This window comes from Muscardinus avellanarius, assembly GCF_963383645.1.
Source record: "Muscardinus avellanarius genome assembly, chromosome: 4".
NCBI classification, from domain to species: domain Eukaryota; kingdom Metazoa; phylum Chordata; class Mammalia; order Rodentia; family Gliridae; genus Muscardinus; species Muscardinus avellanarius.
In genome coordinates this window covers 156,347,388-156,373,168 of record NC_137789.1, presented here as the reverse complement: position 1 = coordinate 156,373,168, position 25,781 = coordinate 156,347,388, and the positions used below count along the sequence as shown (strand labels likewise).

The following is a 25,781-nucleotide window of genomic DNA, read 5'->3' as shown; positions in this document are numbered from 1 at the left end:
GGTCCCTTCAGCAGGGAGCAGAAGTGGCAGGTTGGAGCTAGTTAGCAGATTTTAAAGACCATGCCCTGTGATGCCTGTGCCTTTTAGTTTCTCATAGGGATGCCTGATCCTCCTCTTCTTTTCTGTGTGCTTGTTTTTAGCATAGCTCACTGATGGCCATTTAACATGTGGAGAGTGCCCGAGTGAGCCGGCACAGCAGGTGCACCGTGAGGAGCTGAACTTGCTGGGACCTGTGACCAGAGCCTTGGAGATCAGACGTCCGGGTGCATGTAAGGCCCTCGAAGCCTGTTTGCAATGGGGCACTGATAGCAGAAACTGGACTGTGGATGCCAGCAGCCCGAGCTCCCTGTTGGACAAGATGGAAGAAGAAGAGCTGGAATGTCCAAACTCCTCCCCAGAAAAGCGCTACTTCCCTGAATCCCTGGACTCCAGCGACGGCGATGAGGAAGGGGTTCTGGCCTGTGAGGATTTGGAACTGAACCCTTTCGATGGGTTGCCTTATTCGTCGCGTTATTATAAACTTCTGAAAGAAAGAGAAGACCTTCCAATATGGAAAGAAAAATACTCCTTTATGGAGAACCTGCTTCAAAATCAGATTGTGATCGTCTCCGGCGAGGCTAAATGTGGCAAGAGCTCCCAGGTGAGAAGCTGCTGCGAGCCATTTGCTTTCGGTGCTGTGTCTTTGTTACTCCTCTAACAGTTACCTGTCACAGCAGAGTGTGTTGTAACAGTAACGCCTAAAATGAAAAAAAAAGCAGTAGCAAGTCAGAGATAATAATTAGGTCAACTTATGTATGTTATTAATTTTATTAATAGCAGCTGAATAACAGCTCGTAAAGTGATAACTAATTGTGTTTGGTAGTCCACTGGATTATCTCTATAATTATCCAATCAAGTTATTTCATTTTGCATGTTATGTTTTATTTTTTTATTTTTCATTTTGTGCAATGAAATGAATGGGGATGGAACCCAGGGGCATTCGACCTCCAAGCTACACCCCCAGCCCTACTTTTTATTCTTTATTTTTGAAACAGGGTCTCACTGAGTTACAGAGGGCCTCACTAAGTAGCTGAAGCCGTCTGCGAATCACAGTCCTATCTCAGCCCCCCGAATGCTGGGATTACAAGCGTGCACCACCACGCCTGGCTGTGTGTTATGTTTTAAAAGACGTGGTAGGTGCCGTATGCCCACCAGGGATTTGGGGACTAGTGGCTGTGTAGACGCCAGCAATCTGACCGTCAGGGTGCGAGGGGACGCTGTTGGTGAGGCTGGCTCTGCTCCACATCCCTCCGCACAGAGCACTCCTGTTTTCATGACTGTGAGAAATGACTGAGTGACCAGATATGATCCAGATCTGGGCTGTGTGTGGGGGAAAGGATTGTGGTTATTAAAAGATAAATGTAAGTCAGGCGTGGTGGCGCATGCTTATGCCCTCGGTACTTGGGAGGCTGAGCTAGGAGGATCACAGGTCCAAAGCCAGCCTTGGCAACTTAGTGAGGCTCTTAGCAACTTAATAGCACCCTGTTCTCAAATAAGAAATAAAATCATAAAATTGGATTGAGGGTGTAAGTCAGAAGTAGAATTCCTGGGTTCAATCCCCAGTACCAAAATAAATAAACTGAGTGTGGTAGTGCATGCCTGTAATCCCAGTACTTGGGAGGCTGAGACAGGAGGATTGCAAGTTTGAGGCCAGCCTTAGCAATTAGTGTGATCCTGTTTTGAAATAATAAAATAGGGTTGGGAGTATAGCTCAGAGGTAGAATGCCCCCTGGGTTCAAACCCCAGTACAAAAAAAAAAAAAAAAAGCAAACTTAGAAAAACTATTATTATTTTCTTTCTTTCTCTTTTATTTTTTATTTTATTTTATTTTATTTTGTGGTACTGGGGGTGGAACCCAGGGACGTTCTACCTATGAGCTACACCTCCCGCCCTATTTTTTATTCTTTATTTTGAAATAGGGTCTCACTGAGTTGCAAAGGGCCTCACTAAGTAGCTGAGGCTGGCCACGAACATGGATCCTCCTGTCTCAACCTCCCAAATGCTGAGATTACAAGCGTGCACCACCAAGCCCGGCTCATTATTATTTTCAAGAGCTCATTTGAGCAAGGAAGCTTTATGCATCAGACAGCGGTCAGCAGCAGGAGTGTGGGCAGCGAGCTCCCGCAGGCTGGTCTGCAGGAGAGACCAGGGGAATACCATGGTTGGGGAGAGCAGACTGGCCAGAGCAGCAGAGGAGAGAAGAAGAAAGAAGATTTCCCTGCCATCCTATCCTTACCTGGGGCTCCCTGTAACAAAAGACAGATTTGCATGGGTAGGGGCAGAGGGAGGAGAGGTTCACTAACATGTATCCCTCATGCGCACGGGAGATGCCCAGAGGGATGCGAAGCTCTCTCCTTCTGAAAGAAGGTATTTAAACACTGACCATGTGTCGTCGTCTTCTGGAGCAAAGTAAGAAGCGTTGAGAGGAATTGGTATGAGAAGCACCTCCAGCCCCGGCGGCTCCTTGTGCCCACCGGCGCCCTGCCTCCATCCACCCGTGTTCCGCTTCCTGGGCGCCGGTGGGCACATGAAGACCCAGATCTCTCTTACAGAAGGGCAGTTTTCCAGAGCCACTCTTGTGTCTGCATCCCTTAAAATAATCGGTGCCTTAGGCGGAGGTTTGGGTGGTGTTCTCCGGTCTCCTGCAGTCGCTGTGGGGTGAGTGCTGTGTTCTGAGCCCCACAGTGAGGCCGTGAATACCTCCTATCCAGGTCCCTCCTGCTGTGTTGGAACTTCAGGTTTTGACTGAAGTGAGATCTCTATTTTACCCTGCATTTGAGATCCTCATAATGTTAGAATAGACCATAGCGGTAATCTGATAAAACCCAGGGTTTTTACAGATGACAAAGCCCCGGCTGAGAAGAATTGGGCACTGCGTCTGTCTCACAGCTTGGAGCTTTCGAATTGGGATGAAAGAAAACTTTCCACTATACATTGCCAATTCCAAGTTGTTACCTCTGGCACTTACTTGTTTTAAATGTATGTAGAAGAGAGGAAGGCAGGTCAATAAGATTCTTTCATCTGGTATCAAGGGTTTATTCTGATTCGCTTTTTATTTCAATTTATTGTTATAATGATTGATTTCCATTAAGCACAAGAAACTAATGATGAAGCGTACATGAGTTTAATTGTTTTGGTTTCCATGGACACATAGCAGGTTAAAAGAAATTAAGTTTTAAGTCAGGCCTGGTGGCACATACTTGTAATCCCTGTACTTGGGAGGCTGACAAAAGAGGATCTCAGATTCAAGACCAGCCTCAGCACCTTAGCAAGACCCGGTTCAATATAAAATACAAAAAATACTGAAGGTGGAGCTCAGAGGTAGAATGTCTCCGGGTTCAACCCCCAGTACCAAAAAACCTAAAGTGGCGGGGATAGCACCGAGCGTCCTCACGCCCCACAGGGCGGTTACCAAATTTGCTTTGTGGCTCTCCCCCACCCCCACCCCTCTCCACACATACACCCATTTTGCTCAGAATCCTTGAAGAGTAAGTTGGCAACCAGATGCCCCTTGCCTTGGAGTATTTCAGCGAGCACTGAGTACGGTGCGCAGTCACAGCGGGATCGCCACAGACACAGGGCGTGATGCCGGTCGCTCCTTGTCATCTAGCTTGCAGCCACCCGCAATTTAATCATTTTCCCCAGTGGCCTTTATGAAAAAAATTCCATCTAGTCCAAAATTCCATCTAAAATTACATTGTATGTCATCATCATTTTAAAGTCTCCTTTCTTCTGTAACAGACCACTGTCGCTCCTTGTCCTTCGTGACCTTGACATTTCTGAAGAGAACCAGTGAGCTGTTCTGGAGAATTCCCCCAGTCTGAATGTGTCTGATGCGTCCTTAGGGTGCTTTGGGGCTCTGTCTCTGTGGCAGGCAGACTGCAGAGGAGGCCTGGCGTCCCCTCGCTTGGCAAACCCTATCAGGAGGCAGAACATCTTAGCCATCCCAGGCCAGCTATGGGCTGTGTGTATGGGGGGCAAGGGGGTGCTGGGGACTGAACCCAGGAGCACTCTACCCTGAACTGCACCCCTGACCCTAAATTGCCGAGGCTAACCTGGAACTTGAGATCCTCCTGCCTCAGCCTCCTGAACAGCAGAAGTACAGGTATATGCCGCCATACCCAACAATGCCTGGTTCTTTCTTACAAAGTTAAGATCTGCCCCCATCAGCCAGGCATGGTGGTGCATGCCGGGAATCCAAGTACTTAGGTGGCTGAGACAAGAGGATCACAGGTTTGAGGCCAACCTCAGCAACTTAGTGAGGCCCTGTTTCAAAATAAAAATAAAATAGTGCTAGTGTCAAATGCCTCTGGGTTCAATTTCTAGTACTAGAACAAAACTTCCTCCTATCATTTAATAGATACATATTCTGAGGCCATGTGAAGTATGCTTCTCATCGTGTATTCGCCCAGCAGTGTTAGCACGCTGTGGTAATTCCGTTCTGTTTTGTTTTGTTTGTGTATGCTACTGGTGATGGAACCCAGGGATGTTCTATCTCTGAGGTGTGCCCCTGGATCTCATATTATTTTTAATTTTGAAACAGAGCCTGAGTTGCTGAGAGCCTTGCTGAATTGCTGAGACTGGCCAAGACCCTTTGATCTCCCGTCTCAGCCTAGTACTGGAATCACAGGCGTGCACCACCGCGCCTGGCTGTGCTTTGTAATTCTTATCTTTCCGTTACTAATTTGACGGTTGCCACAGGACAAAATTTTTCTAATTTTAATATGCGTTTTACATTTATTATTTGAAATCTACCTGAAAGGCTTTCGCTTCTTTGTCGTTCATTTATTTGGTAATTTATGTCAGCGTGGGTTCATACATTCTGTATTCTATGGATTATAGTTAAGTACTAAGCCATTGATTCCATTGCCCAGATTGTCCCTGACACGGTCAGCGGGACTCCCTCCAAATGACACCGTGTCTTCTGACATCCACGTGGTGTTCTAGCCCTTCTTTGCTCTCTGGCATGGTAAGATGTCCCAGGCTCACCTGGTGTATTCCCTGGGCCAATCTAGGAAAAGCCACTCTCCTCCAGGAGCCAGTTGAACTTAGAAACAAGAGGTGGGACCCGCTCTGCCATGGCTGTGGGTTATCATTGCTTCTCAGTGGATGGATCAGGGAGGACGTGTGGACTCACACACGTCTCTGTCCATCTGTCTGAGTCACTTTCCTTTTCTTCCTGTTTCCGGCATCTTTCTCTACTTCTCCTGGTGCATTTCTGTTTCTCTGTGTGTACTTCTTCGTGTATTTCCATTTGTCCATCTCTCATATCCATCACCCATCTCTGTGTGGTCTGTGTGCAGACGGTGCCTCTGGTCCGAGTTCAGCACTAGGGTCCTTCCCAAATTCCACATCTCCGTCTCCCCGAGAAAAGTGGCCATCCTTACTTACAACATCTTACTTACTTGTTCACACTTAGCTTCCGAAATGCTAGCCCACACTACAGTTTCACAAAATTCTGCATATATTCCTTGAGTTTTCTTTTAGAAGGTTTGATCTTTAAGAGCAAGGAGTGTCATCCTGTATTTTGTAGTCTGTTATATTAATCCCTTGCTGCGGTTTCCCTCATCATTTTTAACTTCTCAATCTCTTTGGCTAATCAGGCTTGTTTTCTCTGAAGTGGAAAGGCAGTGTGTGTCTCAAGGTTCAGAGAAATCAAGATTGTACTCAACTGATGAGAAAATAGGTCAACTCATTGGCCATTTTCGTAATTCTGGAAACAACTTGGTTATTTTTTTTTTTAAGTTTCCAAGACTATTCTCTTGTCCTCACAGTTTTATAACCTTTCAAAGAAAAGCCTGTCTTTAGGATCTTTCCACAGAGCCTAAAAATTCCATCTCTCTTGTACAGATGTTATGAAGGCTATTTGTGACTCTCCTAGGGGAAAAGAGGACAACTTCTCATCTGTTTGTAGAGCTTTTTCTTGGTATGTTTTTTGGGGCAGGTTTATGAAAGGAAACATTTTTAGAGCTCTCTTTTTACTTGCTTTTCTTCTAGCTTTTATCCTTAAATGTCCCACAAATGGGTCAGTAAGGTGAATAAGCATGAAATAACACAGGATGGATGGCACAGACTGTCTCCACCTTATTGATTGGGTAAACTTTGTCCATTTTTGCTGGTGGATTTAGATACTCACCCACAGGCGAGATGTGTGTAAATGGTGATGCCCAGGAACGTGTGGCATTGGTTGGGAAAGGTCTCACTCCTCAGTGAAGTGCATGCTGGGCAGGATGCTGCGCAGGAGAAGGCTTGGGCACGGACACTCTGCAGAGCCCCCTGGACGGGGCTCACCCTGCGAGCAGGTGGTCCTCAGGTTCCATCCAGCTGGGCAGCCTGTGATCCTGGTATTGCAGCACAAGCCAATATCTGGGATGGTGGCACTTGCTGCAGGATCAGGGGCCCAGGGACACCGAGAGAAGAAAGCAGAAGAGGAATCTGGCCTCCTGGACACACTAGTGATTTAAAATGGGAGCAGGGTGTGCTTAACAGAGCAGGGTGTGTCTCACAGAGGCCTTTTTTTCTCACTTCATTTATTCTTACTGAGCCATATCACCACTGAGCTGGTGAAGAAGTCTTCAGCAGGGATGGAAAGGGCAGGGAGTGTACACCAGGACCACTCACATAGACATCCTCTTGCCATGGTGGTGCCAGGCAATGCCAGGACCATGCCGATGCTTGCTGTTGCTGGTGCCCTCTGGCTCTGACCCAGAGCTGCTGTGCATTCTTACAGGAAGAACAGGTCCCTGGATCCCCTCTCCTCCAGGTCCAGGAGCCCGGCCTCCGTGTGGGCTGCTCAGAGCTGGGAAGGGAGCACTTTCTGAATGTGTACACCTTGGTGGTAACTGAACTTGCCGATCCTTGGTGTGCTTTAGGTTTGGCTTACCCAGGACTCCTCCTACCAACTCCCTAGCAGCACATTGCCTGGGTCCCAGAGATTTCCTTTCAGGCAGGAGGTAAGAGGCGGTGCACATTCTCAGTGCCCCAACACTGATTGCCTGCTCTGCGGCCAGGCAGGCTTCAGGCTTCGGGGCATGGCGCAAGCTGCCTCGCTGCTTGGGCTTTAACACATTTGGCATACCGCTCCATACAGAAAGCTGTGTTTAGAAAGTGGGTCGAGAAAGTAGGGGAAAAAATTAAGTGAGTTCAGAACAAGAATGTTTGAAGTATTGATTTCTAGCCAGGGAGAGTTTCTAGACTCAATCTATAAATTTAGGAGTTATCGATGGCCAAAATTGCCAGATAAGTTGCTTTGTAAATACTTTTTTTCTCATGCATTAAAGGAGTGATTTGCTACTTTTTTCACCCTATTGCACAACTTTCGCTAAGTGCTCGGTGCCCTCTAAGCCACAGTGGCCCGGAATTCAGTGTTTCTCTGAAGACAGCCTGTGGAGAGGCACAGCTAGCTACACTTCCCTGGTTCCTGGAGTGCCAACTCCCTGCCTGGTGCTTTGTGATGGGAGGGCCTTCCAAAGAGAAGCCCCAGAGGAAGCGAGCCCTCTGTGCTGCAGGTGAGCCAGGGCCAGAGGTGAGAAGAGGACTCTGGGGGCAGCTGAAGTGCTGCCGAGCAGTGCAGGGTGCCTCGGAGCCAAGGGAGGAGTGCTGCCACCGGCAGTCTGTTCCACGTTGATGATGGTGCAGAAAGCACGCGCGTCCCCTGGACAGCTGCGCACCCATCGACCTGTGGAATTACTGAGTGTCCACGTTTCCAGCAGTCTTGCATCGTAACGGTTTTCAGAGAATACCTCAAGCTTACTAAGGAATCAGACTTCAAAACGCATCCTAGAGCCAGGCAGTGTGTGCACACTTGTAATCCCAGTATTGGGAGGCTGAGACAGGAGGATCGCAAGTGCAAGGCCAGCTGTGGCAGTTTAGCAAGACTGTCTCAAAAAATGAAAGCACCTTAGCTAGCCTGGAGTGATCCAGAGGCATACCCGTGCGTGGAAATTCTAACGCCTAGGACAGATCATTGTCTACTCCTTTTCTACTCCGAGATCAACTTTGCAGTCTATGTTTACATCACTTACTGTTATTATACCCATAATAATTTTTTCCAGAGGAGAGAGGTGTCTCAGACCATCAGAGCCACCATTGAGCGGGCTCTCTGTCGTTAGCTATGATTCTGCTCAGCTCAGAATTTGGCTACTAAAGGATCACCCCTATTTTTGAGCAAAATATGTATGTTCTCAGTCTCCCGTGGTATCTTTTATTGCACATACGAGGGACTGTTCCCATTTCGACTTCCTTGTGTGTATAATGAGGGAGTTGGCCTACGGGGTTGCTCTGGAGATCCTTTTAGCTCTGAGGTCCTGGATCATAGACTGCCAGGCCCGCCTCTAGCTCTCGCCCATTTCCCGGCTCCTGGCCTGCTCGCAGTCTGCCTTGGGATGGCCACCCTGACACCCTCACCAGCGCTTGGCCGGGCCAACTCTGTCTCCCCAACACTCCTAGGGCCGTGCCCCTCCTTGCATTCCTGCTGTCTTGCTTCAGCCATTCGTCTCACTTTACTGTCTGATTTCTTGTTATTAAGATCGTGGAATACTTGTTTTCTTCCTGTATATAATTAGTGGCCACTGCTTAGTCTTCCTTCGCAATAGATCACCCTCAGCTTCCTTACGTCTCTCCCACAGTCCTGAGCCCGAGCCTGTCTCTCTTCCTTTAAAGAAATGTTTTTCATCCATCTCAATACCCATTCCCCTGCTCTCTCCAGACCCTCTATTAAGTATTGGTGACACATACAAACTACACGCGTGCAGCTTACGGATCTTCCAGACTAACAGGGAGGCAAAGCTTCAAAAAGCGATTTGAATGTCACTTTTCACATGAATGCTATATGTAGTGAGTTCCTAGTGACCCTTACAGGAAGAAAATCAGCTTAAATGTAAGGATTTGGTAAGGATAAAAGGCAAATTACACGCCAGGGAGCAAAGAAGACAGATTTCATGTGAACTCACGGTTGGGTTGGAAATTATAAAACATTCAAGATAGACTGTATAGAATTAGAGGGTTTGGCTGGGCGTGCCGGCACATGCTTGTAATCCCGGTACTCAGGAAGCTGAGACAGGAGGATCATTGCAGGTTCAAGGCCGCCTTAGCAACTTAGTAAGACTCTCAAAATAAAAAATGAAAAGTCCTAGGGATGTATCTTGGAGGTGTGATGCCCCTGCATTTAATCCCCAGTACTAAATAAATTTCTAGAAAGGTAAGAAATTAATTTGTTCATGAAACACATATTTCTGAGTGCTGGAATAAAGGTGACCAGGACAGATAGGTCTCTGCTCTCAGCGCTCACAGCCTAGTCAGGTCGGGGTGTGTGTGTGTGTGTGTGTGTGTGTGTGTGTGTGTGTGTGTGTTGTGTATGGGGCAGGGGTGGCAGCTGACAAGGGGCCATGGGAGGCAGGAAGTGCCCAGCATGTACTGCCTACCAGGTGACCGCTGACAGCAAGCCCCGGTAGCCCAGCCGTGAAGCAGCCCATTCACTGTACAGGGAAGGAGACACAAACTTGGGCGATGGTGGTCCACCCAGCCACACCCATGCCGAGCCCGGTGGGACCCTGGTTTTAGAGGCTCTTAGGTAGTCTGTCACCGCCTGGACCTTGCCTTGATTCCGTATGTCCTGAGTGTAGCATCTTACACTTTGTTTTTTCATAGAACAAAGGAGGCTTTGAGTAAATAATTCAACCTGTTGACAAGGCTGGCGTCTGCCCTAACATGGGGAAAGTGCGTTTGTGCCCCTAGTCACTCCAGCCATACGGCCTGCAGCAGCAGTTCACTTGGAATTGCCACCTTAAAGTTACGGTGAGGATCATGGTCGAAGAATTCCAGGATGAGGCTAGTGCATAGCGGACTGCAGGATAATTACCAGTGTTACAGCTTTTAAGGACCTTAGATCTAGCTCGGTGTGGTCATTACAAGCACATGCTTGGAATCCCAATACTTGGGAGGATCACAGGTTTGCGGCCAGCCTCAGCAACCTAGTGAGGCTCTCAGCAACTTAGCGAGACTCTGTTTCCAAATAAAAAATAAAATAGGTCTGGGGGTATATCCTGGAGAAAGAAGGCCCCTGGGTTCCATCCCCCGTATCATACAAAATTAAATAAACAAATAAATACCTAAGATCTATTTAAAAACACTCTTGCAATGATTTTAAAGTATTGATTTTAAAGTATTGCAATGATTTAATAAAGTATAATTTATTAAGTGTCTTAAGATTGTAGCATACAAATGGATTCAGTACTTTCCACCATAATAGATCTTGCACAAATGAACTTTATAAAAAAAAAACAGCAATAGCATATTTTAGATAAAAATAATTTTTAAAATCAAATGGCTCAAGAGCAGTCTTGCTTGGAATCGACTCCTTTATAAATGGGTTGGTTGATTATCCTATTTATATGCTCATATAAATCATCAGAATATTTTAGCTTTTGCTGCCAGAGAAATGTTAAGCAGGCCTATCTAGATATTTGCTATGATTAAATACGATTTAAATTTAAATGTAAATGTTGTATTTTAGTTACCATATTTTATTTAAATGCTGTTTAATATTCACATTGCTTAAAACATAATAGCGGATACCAGAATCCATATTTTTAATGAGGCTTTCTTCTTACCAGAAATAAAATAATAATCCATAAATACTGTGGTCTTTTCAGCAACAGCTTAGGTTAAAAGTAATTCTCTTTCGTTTTTTGCTTTATTTTTATTTGCCTTTTTTGGTCTGGAAGTCAAACTTTCACCATTGTAGTTTCCCCACTAACGTTTCCTGTGCATCATTAACTGTACTGAGTAACGACAGAACATAGTACACATGGTTCAGCATCCCACTAAATAAGGCTCCATACTGGTAATTCACGGGTTAAAAAAAGAGAAAGGTCATTTATACAATGACTCCTGTTCTGAAAAGCCGCCTGGTGTTTCTGTGGTTTCTTCTGGCGGAGCTGATCCTGCGCTCTCTCTCCCTGAAGGTCCCTCAATGGTGTGCTGAATATTGCCTCTCCATTCACTACCAGCACGGGGGCGTGGTGTGCACGCAGGTGCACAAGCAGACTGCCGTCCAGCTCGCCCTGCGGGTGGCAGACGAGATGGACGTGAACATCGGTCATGAAGTCGGCTACGTGATCCCCTTTGAGAACTGCTGTACCAGTGAGACAATCCTGAGGTGGGTCTTGAAGTCTTCATCTGCTTCCTGTGATTCTCGGCTTGGGGTCTGTAATCCTAAAAGAGCCCTGTTCTTGCCTAGTGTGTGTGAAACCTCTGTGTGGTTTCTGTCTACTGCTTGATGCACACTGGTATTAGCGGAAAGCCCTTGCCTCAACTTCCTCTGTGACCCCCATAATCCTCAGGAAAGAGTCAAGCTTCTTAGTATGGCCCCAGCCTTGGAGTTAGCACCTATGCCGATCTGCCTCCTGGTGGGGCCTCATCGCTGCCACGTGCCAGCGACGTTGGCAGCTGTAGCCCCCTGGTGTCCCACGCAGCTACCTTCCCATCCCGTGTACCCACCGCCCCCGGAATGCCCTGGAATGCCCCGGAATGCCCTGGCCTCTTCTGGGCTCCTAGGCACCTACACCCGGAGGGTCAGAAGCCCTGGCTGAGTGTCAGTGAAACTTGCCATCGGCTCCCACCACGGCCACAGAGGTCTGTGTTTTCCAGTATCCTTCCAGTCATTTGGGTTCCAAGGAGCCTTCTCTGGCTGCCAGAAATTGCGGTATCTTTTTTGTGTTTAGCTTCATTGTGAGATTTCCAAGAAGAGAAGAGAGAAAGGGAAGTCACTGCCTGGGCCTTCCACCATAATCCCTGAGATAGTGACCATGTGTCCAGTATCTCATGGAAATGGCCAGAGATGCTTCCAGCTGGAGGTGACCAGCCCCCAGCTTCAGCTCCCCTAAGAAACGGAAGGCACTGCCTGCTCCTCCTCATCTCAGGACTGGAGTGTCTGCGTGCCCATAATCCTTCCTATAGCTGCCAGGAACACCGTTTTGGAAGCTCTGCTTGTAAAAACAGGACAAGGATGGGCTCTGCAGGCCCATGTCCCCAGAGCCCAATGTGTGTGTCCCGTAGAGTTTACTAATTTGATCTGGAAGGAAAGAAGATAGCCCTGGTTTAGCTAGGTGCTGCAGGCATTGATGGAACTCTGTGTCCATTCAGAAAGCCCATGCGGCTCAGTTCGCTGGACTAGGCTGCTGCCCTTCAAAGGTCTAGCTTCAGAAATAGATGATGTTTGTCTTCAGGCTAATTCAAGCCATAGGGAAGTGTGTGTGGGCATGTATGTGTATGTGTGTGTGTGTGTGTGTATGTGTGTGTGTGCACATGCGTGTGTGTATATTGCTAGGGATTGAACCCATGGGGCATTCTATCTTTGCACGATACCTCCAGCCATATTTCATTTTTATTTTGAAACAGAGTCTCACTAGGTTGCTGGGCGTCCCACTACTTGCTGAAGCTGCCCTCGAACCTCTGATCCTCCTGTCTCAGCCTCCCACGTACTGGGATGACAAGCCTGTGCTACCCCGCCCGGCTTGCAAAGGGAATCTAAACGCCAAAAGCATTCTGACTTGAACTTCTGGAGGATACATTTGTGATGCAGTCTGATGTCCCCAAGCCCTGGAATTAGTATATATTTATAATTTACCTATTAAATAAGCGGGACTGAGCAAGACAGAAGCAATGTATAAAGCTCTCTGCCTCTCAAGAACTCACAAACTAGTTGGACAGGGCAAGACATGACCCTGAAGGGCGAGAGATCTCCACGCCAGCAGGGTCATTGTCTGTACAGTGCACACCAGCCTTTTGAATTGCCATGGTTTTAAAAAAATGACTTTGATGAGGTTCTGAAGTCAATGCTTGTGTTTAATCTCTGTAATGCCATCTAGGCTTTGAAACTCCTTTGGCTATAGTCATTTTTAAATAACAGTTCTATCTTAATGTGAAGTAAGGTGTGTGTGTGTGTGTGTGTATATATATTTTTTTTCATTTTTAAGAAAGCCATAGAGAGGAATAATTGGAGGAAAATCTTCTCATGTTGTAAGAACAGATCAAGACGTTCCTTACATTTAAACATCTATCGCATGTTGGACTTGGCTTTCATGGGGTTGTATTAGGTGGAAAACTCCAGCATTCAATTCTGACAGCCCAAGGAAGAACTGCGATTGACACAAAAGTGCTCCTTTCCCAATAGGGCGAGAGCTTCAAAGGGCGGTGGGCTGTGGTGCAGGCACCTCTGGTGACAAATGGGAATTAGCCTGCTGTGGCCACTGCAGGGCCCGCTGGGCGGCCTTGTGCTCTCAGAGTTTTGTATCTGAACCTTACAATGCTCTTGCCAGGACCTCGGGCTTTTTTCTCTACCCTGATATTCCCTACAAGGGTGCGGAGTCCACAGGCCCGCTGCTGCACGGCTGGGAGCAGCACCTCCTCTTGGGAAGGAGGCTGAAGTCGTTGAAAATTCCCCAGAAGTAAAAGAAAACAGCACGTACACCTGCTCCAGGATTCCGTGCTCTGGAGGGAGGCTGCGTGGCTGTACTGTGAGTGTCTCCTTCACTTACTGATGAGACCTCACGCAGGCCACCTGCCCTCTCTGGCTTCACTGTCCTCCTCCATCAAACTGGAGGACCCGTGCCCCAGCCAGGGGGATTGCGAGGACCAGGTGGGACTGAAACATAGTGTGCATAGGTGGCAGCTGTTTTTATAATGATAAATTTGCTATTGTATCTTTATGAATATAACTAAAGCCAAATTAATTTTCCTGGAGATGTAGGCTAGCCATAATCTTAGATAAATTGAGATTGAAGAGATTTTTTAATTTTTTAATTTTTATTTATTTATTTGTGTGGAGGAGGTACTGGGGATGGAACCCAGGGGCATTCTACCTCCAAGCTACACCCCAGCACTGTTTTTTATTCTTTTTTTTTTTTTTCAAACAGGGTCCCACTGAGTTTCAGAGAACTTCACTAAGTGGCTGAGGCTGTCTATAAACTGTGATCCTCCTGTCTCAGCCTCCTGAATGCTGGGATTACAAGTGTGCACCACCATGCCTGGCTTGAATAGCTATATAAATTAGAGGATTTAAAGTTAATCATTTACTATAGAAGTCAGTGTTCTATATTTAATATTTTTTGTTTTCTTTGTAATAGCTTAGTAACTAATCTAGTAGGCACACAGTAGGCCCTCAGCTAAGGTATATTTATACCCACTATCCATTTCTTTTCTAGGTGTTATATGTAACAACTTGGTTCTTATTTAAGCTTTCTTCTGGCCTTTTTTAAATAGTAGTTACCTGAATATTACTTACCTGTAATAGTCTTGTTGGATTATATATATTATAGAAGTAAGACAGATTTTATTTATTTTTTATTTATTTTTTTATTTTTTTATTTTTATTTTTATTTTTTTTTTGCGGGTCTGGGGATGAAACCCAGGGGCATTCGACCTCCGAACTACATCCCCTGTCCTGTTTTTATCTTTTTATTCTTTATTTTGAAACAGGGTCTCACTAAGTTACAGAGTGCTTCACTAAGTAGTTGAGGCTGTCTGCGAACCACGATCCTCCGGTCTCAGCCTCCCAAATGCTGAGATTACAAGCATACACCACCACGCCCGGCAAGACATAGATTTTAAACACTGACCCTTTCATTTTTGAGAACTTACAGGTTCTCACATTTTTATTAAGATGAATCTCAATTTATAAAATTTTAACAAATATTAATAACACTTTTAAATATTGTTTTATATTTTTTGGTTTTCTTAAGACCTTTTTTTTCTGGAAGTCTTAGAAATTAAATCCAGGAGTATTCTACACTGAACTAACCACATTCCAGCCCTTTTTATTTACTTTTTGTTTGAGCTAGGGTTTCACTAAGCCATCCTACCTGCCTCAGCCTCCTGAGCAGCGGGGATACAGGTGTGCACCACTGTTCCCTTCAAGCCTTAGGGATTCGAAGTATAAACTGCATCTCCTGAAACGGTGGCAGTGTACCTGTCTATATTTTACATGGTTATTAGTAATAGCATGTTTCAAAGCATTGGACATGAAGTGTCTAACATAAAGGTAAGGAATACGTCTTTGTATTATGTAGAGAAAATAAAGGTCTGTGCAGTAAGTTTTAGGGTCAAGCCTTTGTGATTCCTTTAGTGTCATACAGTCGTCTGGAAGGCCAGGCCTTGCTCGCCGAGCCTGGCAGTTTTGAATGGGTCCCCATCTTCCCTAGAAGAGCAACGCTAGATATATTTACATAACACATGTACCTCCTCCATCTTCTGGTAACCATTGCTTCCTAAAAGGTCAGTGCTTAGAGTTTTGGAAAAAAAAAAGAAAAAGAAAAAGAGTTCAATTTTTATCACTAAAGAAATAGCATAGGTGAAAATCATTTTTGAGATGAAGCCGTAGTCATTTATATCATGGTATCAGGCCGGTTCACCCTAGTGAAGGTGATCTCACAGCTAAACTGTGGATAAGCACACGCACTTATCTGTGCCTTTCATGAAGTACAACGCTGTAATAGTTGAGACGGTTTTTTTTTTAGTTTGAGAAAAGGGATGATTGACAATTTGGTGCCACTCATCTGGTAAGGCACGGGATGAGAATGTGTTTGAAAAGAAAGCCAGTGGCTGAATGCTTTAATCCCATGAAGCGACGGAGAAGAAGAGCAGGAAACCCAGCCCCCAGCCCCGGAGGCCCAGGGAGCAGCCTGTGGCCCAGCGGCCTCGGATGCGATGGAGCTCTGGGGTAGATCTTGACTCTGCCCCACACTTGGCCCTTCTGAACCTCAGTTTCCTCCTTTAAAAACCTGAGGTCATAATGTCTGCCCTGAAGATTTATTTTTAAGGTTAAGTGAGAGGTATATGCACTGGCCTACAAGCTAAAGCAGTGCCTCCACTCCTTCCTTTCTGCCTTCAAAAGGGGCTGACTGAGGGCTGTGCCAGGGTCCCCAAGCCACCCCCAGATTCGGTGACTCACAAGGTGGATTCAGAAAATCGTTTAGAGTGAAAGGATGCAAAGCAGGGTCAGCGGGGGAGATGGAGGACGGGAAGTTGAGAAGACACCAGGAGCAAGCCTTAAGAGTCCTCCCCAGTGGAGTCACACAGAACACGCCCAGTTTCCCCAGCAGTGGGTTGTGAAAACCCACTTGGTATCCTACCAAGAAACGCATGTGTAAACTGAGTGCCCGGAGTTGAGAGCCGGGACTGGTCACATCCACACACTGCCTAGTATGTTCCAACTCTAGACTTGGGGGTGGCGCCTGGTAAGCACGAGCCCCCCGACTTGCCTCCGTGGCTTACGCAGTTGAGGCACAGTGAGCTGCTGCTCGGTCATGGGAAGAAAGGGTGAGAAACGCCCACGGCTGAGTTTCCAAACCCAGGACCCACCCTGCAGGCAGCACGTCTCCTGACGCATCTTAGAGCTGCTACGTACAATAATAAATAAGTGGGTAGAAAATGTATAAGGTTGGTGTCTTCAGCAATAATATAGGTACATATATAAACAGTGTCAGAAAGATATTTGTATGGTGCTGAACTATAGGTAATTTGTATTATTTAAAAAATATAATTCCAACTGGGGATGTTGGCACATGACTGTAATCCCAGTACTTGGGAGGAGGCAGGAGGATCACAGATTCGAGGATAGCCACAGCAACATAGTGAGACTCTCAGTAACCTAGAGAGACCCTATTTCAAAAAATAAGGTAGCCGGGCGTAGTGGTGCACGCTTGCAATACTCATGCTTGGGAGGTGGAGACAGGAGTATTGTGCAGGTTCAAAGCCAGCTGCGCTGGCTTAAGAGACCTTGTTTCCAAATGAAATATATATATATATATTTAAAAAAAGGTCTGGGAGTATAACCCAGAGGTAGAAAGGTTCCATTCCCAGTACCACAAAAAAAATAAAAAGGTATATAGGAGTATATCTTAGAGGTAGAATACCCTTGGGCTCAATCCCAAGTACCACACAAAAAAGAGAGAAAGAAAAAGAAAAGAAAGAAGGAAGGAAGGAATGGAGGGAGGGAGGGAAGGAGGGAGGGAGAAAGAGACAAAATAGGGGTGGGTGGGGGATCTAGCTCTAGCTCAGAAATAGATGCCCCTGGATTCAATTCCTTTTGCCCCACACACACAAAAAAAGGAAAATTTTCAAGAACGACTGAAAAATCCATTAAAATCACAATGATCCCTGCCCCCATGCCCCTGCCATTCCAGCCAGGTTGTATGCTGCCCTCAAAGTGATGGTTATTTTTAGATGCTCTCTTTGGTTATTATTTGTGTGGGATTTCAGATGCATAGATGTTGACCTCTTGGCAATAGAGTTTCCCACTGCACCACCAGAGGTGGAGTCCTCAGAGTGAGCAGGCTCGGCCTTCTCTAGCTCTTCCTTGTGGCTCAGAATCCTTCCATTCATGTAACAGAGGGGGAAATGCCTGCCTGACCGGGTGCGTTAGCATAATGCTTTGCGTATAAAGCTCAGGGCAGATGTTCATTGCAGCTCTTTGCTATTTGTGATAGCGTTGAGGGAGAAGTCCCTAACTTGGGGTTCTGCGCTGGTCCTGGGGACTCCGTGAACATGGACACACCGGTGTCGGTCTTGTTAGCGTGTGTTCTGTGTTGTAAGTCAGCAGATTCCTTCAACTCAAAGGAGCCTTCACCCCAGTAAAGACTTAGAGAAAAGAACGTAAGAAAAAGGCATTTTTGCTGCTAGGAAGTTCTTTGCGCGACTTGCCCGAGACTATTCTACTTGTAACGTTTCTTCCTTCTAGGTACTGCACTGATGATATGCTGCAGAGAGAGATGATGTCCAGCCCTTTTCTGGGCAGCTATGGGGTCATCATCTTAGATGATATCCATGAAAGAAGCATTGCAACCGATGTGCTGCTTGGACTTCTCAAAGATGTCTTACTAGCAAGACCAGAACTGAAGCTCATCATTAACTCCTCACCGCTCCTGACCAGCAAACTCAGCTCCTACTATGGAAACGTGCCTCTCATAGAAGTGAGGACCCAGCACACGGTGGAGGTGGTGCACCTGAGCGGGGCTCAGAAGGACCCCTTGCAGGCGATCGTGCGCCTCATCTCTGAGATCCACCGCGCGGGGGAGAAGGGTGACATCGTCGTCTTCCTGGCCTGTGAACAAGTAAGCCACATTGTGACCTGAGTATGGAAGGAGGATTTCACTCGGGAGGCTTTTAATAACTAACATGCACCTCCCGTTTGTGTGTTTAAATATTTGGCACCATCACACCTCAGGTTTTTACACTCAGGCTGCAGCAGCAGCAGCAGGAGACACAGGGTAAATAAAACCTGAGCTGAAAGGGGGGGAGGAAGTGTTGCTGAAATCACATGCTGTTCTGGAAACAGAGCCAGGGTGTGGAGAGGTGAGGGCCAGAGCCAGCTCCCGGGCGGGCACGGCGCACCGGGCTGCTGCGGGGCCTGGGCCTCCCACAGTGGACGCACAGGGACTCTCAGCTGCACGCCTGCCCAGGCACACATGCTGACCATCAGCAGCGTGCCCTGAGCCCTGGGCGGCAACAGATTTCCCACAAACACTCCCGCAGTAGTCACTGGGGCATGGGGAGGACATAATTTCTCTCGCTCCCAGAAGATGGTCTCCCTTGGCAGGGACTCCTCTTCTTAAAAGATGAGTGAGAAAAATCTTCACTTGGATTTCTTGCAAACATCTCTTTTCCATGCTGTCGCTGCTTTTATATAGTCAAGGTACCATTTAGAGTTAACATTTCTTAAATTGAGCTAGACTGACCCCTCCCCGAGTCCCGTAAGCAGAATCAAAAAGCCTTCAGGAGTACCAGAACTGGACCTCTTCTCAAGACTCTATGCCTGGTCCTCTTCCCTTCTCATTTCACTCAGAGAGAAAAGCACTAGTTTCTAGACCTTGACCCCAAAAATGTAGTGGAGCTTGTGATTAAACAGAGACCAACAAGCACGTGCCACGGGCTGACAGCAGCTGGTGGCCGAGCGGCCGGCCCGGCGGAGCCTGCTGCCGCACGTGGGTGCCCTGGAGCAGCGCCAGCTCTGCTTCTGCGCAGGGCGCAGGGGTGGCAGATGCGCTGAGCTTTGGGAGCTTCAGAGAGTTTTCTTCTTAAGCTTTACTTGTTTCCTTAAGAAAGTAATTTAAGGCCAGGAGTGGTGGCGCACCCCGTAATCTCAGTTTTGGAGAGGCTGAGACAGGAGGACTGCAGGTTTGAAGCCAGCCTCAGAATCCTAGTGAGACCCTGCTTCCAAGTAAGAAAATTAAATAGGACTAGGAGTATAGCTCAGAGGTAGAATGCCCTGGTACCAGAGTGTGTTGGGGTGGGGGAGAGGGAGAGGGAGAGGGAGAAAGAAGGGAGGAAGGGAAAGGGAGAAGAAGAGGGAGGGAGGGAGGGAGGGAGGGAGGGAAGAGAGAGAGAGAGAGAGAGAGAGAGAGAGAGAGAGAGAGAGAGATATCTAAAACATTTGAGAGAATCGCCAGATGGAAAAGAGGACATACATTTCCACAAAAAGAAAAAATGTAATTAAGAGTTATGGGATAAATAATCATCTTAATCTTTCAGTAGATGAGGGCCACTGGTAGATCCTGAGGGCCAGTGGTGGGTACTGAGGTTCAGTGGTGGGTGGTGAGGGTCCGTGGTAGATCCTGAGGGCCAGCAGTGGGTGCTGAGAGCCAGTGGTGGATCCTGAGGGCCAGTGGTGGGTGCTGAGGGCCAGCAGTGGGTGCTGAGGGTCCGTGGTAGATCCTGAGGACCAGCGGTGGGTGCTGAGAGCACTGGACTCCCCGAGGTCAGCACTGCTCTGCCCAGCAAGGCAGCTAGTACGGTTCTGCCTCCTGCAGCCCTCCCCTGGAAACCAGCTCCTCCCCTGGCCCGGCCCGCTTCCATAGGTGTTAGCGGGTTTTCCTTCCCCCGTACTGGTATGCCTAACAACTCAGCACAGCACAGTGCCCTGTGGGCTTTTCTCCTTTACTCCCTGACCCCAGCCCAGTTGAGGCGTCTGCCCCTGTGGTCTTGGAAAGGGTTTTCTCTGTCTGGAATCCCTGTTCATGGCTGCTGATCACCGTTTTCCCCAAGCTGCTCGAAGTTTCTTTAAAACCCACCCTAGCACTAAACTAGCATGAGAACAAGCCCAGGCAGTCGAGTAGAATGTACTGGGTGTGACTTATTACTTACAGACGTCCATTTCAAGCCGCCGAAACATTCACAGTTTGACTTGGGGGAGGCGGTGACACGTTCCTATCAGGTGTGGGGCAGATTCCCACCTCGTGCTCAACACTGTGCTTGCTGTGAATTAGTCATAATTCACATGCTGCCCTGCGTCTTGAGAGCCTGAATGTTTAGCCTGAAAACAAAAGGTGAAGTAGGTTCAGTAGAGCAAGTAAGTTGAGGTTGAAGTCCAGCCAGCTCGCCGGCAGTCGGCTGCATGAGCTGTCACAAAGGCGGTATCACTGTGTTGGAGTTTTGGGAGAAATGTCTGTGTCGTTGCGAGTCTGCTCTTGTTCTGGGAGCTTGATAGCTGCTGGATAGTTCCCTTCTGTGTGGTTTCTGTCCAACTGTGGAAATAGTTAAAGGAAAGTCCCAGCCAGGCCTGGTGGCACACACCTGTAATCCCAGTACTGGGAAGCTGAGGAGGGAGGCTCACCAGTCAAGGCCATCCCTTGGTAAGTTATCGAGACCCTGTTTATAATATAAATGGGTCCAGAAATGGAGCGCAGAGGCAGCACGCCCTGGGTTCAAGTCCTAGTACCACTCAAAAAAGAAAGTTCACATGTATAAATATTTGCACTGGATACACTGACTAAGAATCAAGTCAGTTAATAAAAGGAGCATGTTAGCATGCTCCAACTGCATATTTTAAGCATTTTTTAACTTTTGAAGATTGTGGTTTCAAAGCCCTATATGAGCTGTTCTTGAGGCTACACTATATACAGTATCTATTTTTCTTTTCTTTTTTTGTACTGAAGATTTGCCCCCCACACCCACACCCACTCACTCATTCTTTGGGAAAAAAATTCAACATTTGAACCCACCTACAACTAAGAAGTTTTAGCAACTAGAAACATATAAAAAATTGGTTGCCAAAGTGGGCATGGTATAACATACCTGTAATCTCAGTACTTAAGAGGCTGAAAAAGGAGGATTTCAGGTTTAAGGCCAGCCTCAGCAACTTAGCAAGACCTTTAGCAATTTTGTGAGACTCTTTAAAAATAAAAAATAAATATATACATTGCCAAAATTAGTTTTTGAGTACTATTCTAAGTATTTCAGTGCAGGTTGAGATTACTATAATGAGCAATGGCTTTCAGGGGAGATACTGGATCAAACCTTTTCAACCAAGATCGTCTGTGGAGCAGTAAGTGTGTCCTGGAAGCTCTCGCCCAGTCTCCAGGGGGAGCCTGGGGGCCCAAGAAGGCCAGGCAGCAGAAGGTCCAGGAGCTCAGTTACCTGTTCTTTTCCTTCTAATGTCCAGACTATCCCTGCAAAAGATATTAGGTGTGCCAAAGTGATCAGGATTATAAAAATGTAGAAATAATTTTGTTCTGATTTTTTTTTTTTTGCAGTACTGGGGATGGAACCCAGGGGCATTCTCCCTCTAAGCTATACTCTTAGCCCTATTATTTATTCTTTATTTTGAAGCAGGGTCTCACTGAGTTGCAAAGGGCCTCCTCACTAGGTAGCTGAGGCTGTCCTCGAACCTGGATCTTCCTGTCTCAGCCTCCCTAATTCTGGGATTACAAACATGCACCACCATGCCTGGCTTGTTCTGATGATTTTAGTCAGCAAGTTTTAATTTATTACAATCAACCATCCTACTGTTTGCCCATTAAAAAAGAAAAAAAAAACACAAGTAAATCCACTGCACAGAAAAGGGAATTATGAGCACGAGGACAGATCTGCGACCCTGCCTGGTGGAGCCGCCCCTGCTCCATCCTGGGAGCTGCGCAGCCACGGCTCCACCTCTCCGCAGCTCAGCCCGGTGCTTAGAGATCTGGGATGCCTCAACACCCGCCTTCCTCTAAGACTCTCGAGTTGATCAACTCAAAGGTGATACAGAAGTGGTACAGAAGGAAGGAGTCGGCAGCTACAAAAATGAAACATGGGACCAAGCTGGACACACTGGCCGTGGGCAGTCATCTTTTTAGTACTGTGAAACCTACCGAGCCTAACTCATTAAGTGGAGTTTCTTCCAATTGGTTGTTTGTTAGGCTCCTCACAAGGTAAAGTTTTGGCAAGTGAAAAGGAGTCAAAATTATATTAAGTGGCATCTATAAGCTTCTATAAAACTAGTTATGAGCTGGGTGTGGTGGCGCAAGCTTGTAATCCCCATGCTTAAGAGGCTGAGACAGGAGGATCGCACAGGTTCGAAGCCAGCCTCTACTTAGTGAGGCTCTCAGCTACTTAGTGAGACCCTCTTTCCAAATAAAATATAAAAATAGGTCTGGGAGTATAGCCCAGAGGCAAAAAGCCCCTGGCTTCCACCCCTAGTACCACTAAAAAAAAATAAATAACTAGTTATGATTTGAGAAATAGCAAAATACTATCTTACATGTCTAGCTTTTTGAGTATTTTGTACATATATTTTTGTACATTCTTTATACATACTTTTACATCAAATAATTTACTATTTATTCATTTTTGTGGCTCTGAGTATTAAACCCATGGGTGCTCTACCATTGAGCTATAGCCCCAATCCTCCTTTTCTTTTTTGAGATAGGTTCTCACTAAATTGCCCAGGCTGGCTTTGAACTTAGGGTCCTCCTCCCTTAGTCTCCCAAGTATCTGGGATTATAGGTTTGTGCCACCATATCTGGTATAATTTACATTTTCCCCAATGTATTTGACATGTATTTAAACAGATATTTCTAAATGCCTGACTTATACTAAGATGCCAGTCGCCGTGTGGGCTCTGTCTACCTTACTGCATTTCCGCTACTTTAAAGTGGTAATGGGCCAAATGATCCTTAGGAGAGTCCCGATGAGGGTGCTGATGGTTCTGAATCCACGGTTTACAGGGAGTCTGAAGACTGCGGTGCCAGCTCGTCAGAATGCAGTGTGCAGCACCCTGATGGGGCTTTGTCATGTCTGCCTGTCATCGCCGATGGATAGAGAAGACTGCCTCAGGCACTATTTCTCAGGAGAAATCGTGCGATAAAGGCAAAGATAACTCATTTCACAAGAGGAAAACCATTCTGGACTAAAAGCAATGGAATTGTTTATAAATCATATTTAACTTCTCCAGAGACATTTTCCCATCCAGTTCTTCTTTTCTTTCTTAGAGAAGCTTGTAGGAGTAGCACAGGCTCTCTCTTCCCTGTATACATTATGCAGAATCGCCTACAGTGTTACTAAGTTCTGATATGTTTTTAGAGTAGTTTTTAGAGTGTTTGCACTGCGCATCTTTCTCACGGATGATGTTATCTTTGACTGCAGGATATTGAGAAGGCCTATGAGATGGTCTGTCAAGAAGGAGCTCACCTGAACCCAGAGCTTGGAGAGCTGGTGGTGGTCCCTTTGTACCCCAGGGAGAGGTGCGGGCTGTTCAAGCCAGTTGAGGAAACCGAGAAGAAATGCCACACCCAGCAACGGAGAGTGGTGCTGACTACCAGCTCTGGGGAGGCTTTGATCTGGAGTGACACCGTCAGATTCGTTATCGACGTGGGCGTGGAGAGGAGAACGGTAACTGGTACCTGCAGCACGCAGTTGCTGGCTCAGCATCCAGATCCCCTTTCTTGGGCTCCCACCATTTTACTGGCCAGGAAGTGAGAATGAACCTGTGCCCTGGGGTTCTGTGGCCTGGTCACGTGTGCAGAGCAGGCGAGGCCCTGGCCCGTCTCGCCAGTGTTAACTTTGTGTTTGAGCCACAACTCGAACACAAAGGTGCTGACTCCCTCGTCCGTGTCGCCTTGAGGGCAGGTTACCGGTGCGCAGGTTATTTACCTCCTAAACCAGTCTCCGGTGTACGTCTGTTGGCGGCTTTGGTAGCCCTTCATCAAAGCCATAGCCTCTCACCCCAGGGAACCTACTGGAAATTATTTCCAAGTGCACTGACTTTAGTTCGTGGCAAATACTGGCTTATAGTGGACAAAATTCTTGTGTCAGATTTTTCAAAGGTAGATCATTTTAATGAAATATTTAACTTTAAGATTTAATAAATTATTAAATATTAATAAAGACATAATTATTTTAATAAAATGTTTTTATCATTCTCTTCAAATAAAAAATTATGAAAAGTGAAAGTTGTTATCTCAAATTCTAAAGACACTGGAGTAAAGCAAGCATAGATTTTGAGAACTGAAATGACCAAATATTGATTTATTGACTAATATTATATATATGTTGGGTGGCTTTAGGCTTCCCAAATGTCCTTGTCTGGCTGTGGCAGAGTTGTGAAGATTTCTTGGCACCAGTTAAAGTAGATATTGCTTGGATTACTTCCTCATTCAGAGAACCCAGGGCTATCGCTTACCCCTAAGATTCCACAAGAATCACTCCTGGCGTCAGGCGCCGTGGCACACCCCAGTCATCCCAGATGCCAGGGAGGCTGAGGCAGGAGGATTGCAAGTGTGAGGCCAGATCGGGCAACTTGGGAAGACCTTGTCTCAAAAAAGAAGAGCTGGGGATATAACACACTGGTAGCATACTTGCCTAGCAGATGCAAGGCCCGGGGTTCAATTCCAAGACCAGGAAAAAAAAAAATCACTGTTTTTTACTGCCTTTTCAGTAGTCATTTTACCTGGGAAAGCTCAGTGTGCACAAAACTTGAGGACAGCAGAGCCCTGTTTCTCTGGATCGGTCCCTGTTCACCAGCATCTCAGGTGATGATAGTCACTGTAGCCATAGATACTGTAGCCATGGTGAAAGCAGACAGCCTTTACACCCGTCCTTCAAAGCACGTGCAGTTTTCACGTCCTGGCAAGTGAAACCGTAGTAAATATTGGACACAGAAGGAGCCTTTCCCAGCGCAGTCCTGCATGACAGCACGCTGCTGTGCCCCGCGATTCCCTGTGCTAATGCGCTGTCTTCCCATTCAAGGTGTACAACCCCAGAATCAGAGCCACCTCGCTGGTCACGCAGCCCATCAGTCAAAGCCAAGCGGAGGTTCGCAAGCAGATTCTGGGATCGTCTCCTTCAGGTAGTGCTGAGGACACAGAAATCGAGCAGCGCGGAGTCCTGCACGAAGGCCACTGCAAAGACATTAAAACTGCTTTCCTTGATTTCTTTTAGGAAAACTTTTCTGTCTATACACTGAAGAATTCGCCTCCAAAGACATGAGCCCACTTAGACCAGCAGAAATGCAGGAGGCCAGCCTGACCAGCATGGTGCTCTTTATGAAGAGGATAGACATCGCAGGCTTGGGCCACTGTGACTTCATGAATAGACCAGGTAGCTTTGTGTTCACGGGCCCCTGGCTGAGATTTACTTCTGACCTCCCGCCTCTTCTCAGTTCTGAGCACACATGGGACCCAGCAGTGCGGAAACATACTCTCCATGAGAAGCAAAAGACTCTGAAGATAACCTAAACAAACAAACAAACCCTGTGCCTACTTGTTATCTCAGCTACTTGGGAGGCTGAGGCTAGAGGGCAGCCTTGGTAACTTAACAAGACCCTGTCTCACAAAAGGGCTGGAGCCAGGCGTGGTGGCGCACGCTTGTAATCCCAGTACTTGGGAGGCTGAGACAGGAGGATTGCAGGTTCAAAGCCAGCCTCGACAATTTAGTGAGACTCTGTTTCCAAATAAAAAATAAAATCAGGCTAGGGATTTAGGTCAGAGGTA

The 25,781-nt window shown here is 46.7% G+C and overlaps 1 protein-coding gene across 1 annotated transcript in view; it reads left to right on the top strand.

Annotated features, from left to right (window-relative positions):
- Positions 1–358: 358 nt before the first annotated feature.
- Positions 359–25,781, top strand: part of DHX32 (DEAH-box helicase 32 (putative)) — a gene marked incomplete at both ends in the record, with an annotated part of 37,189 nt that continues 11,766 nt past the window's right edge. Inside the window, 6 exons of the mRNA XM_080693809.1 lie at positions 359–640; positions 11,004–11,197; positions 17,777–18,149; positions 23,437–23,682; positions 25,039–25,138; positions 25,231–25,389. Of these exons, the coding sequence (XP_080549935.1) occupies positions 359–640; positions 11,004–11,197; positions 17,777–18,149; positions 23,437–23,682; positions 25,039–25,138; positions 25,231–25,389 (1,354 nt within the window). The remainder of the gene's footprint in view (positions 641–11,003; positions 11,198–17,776; positions 18,150–23,436; positions 23,683–25,038; positions 25,139–25,230; positions 25,390–25,781) is intronic.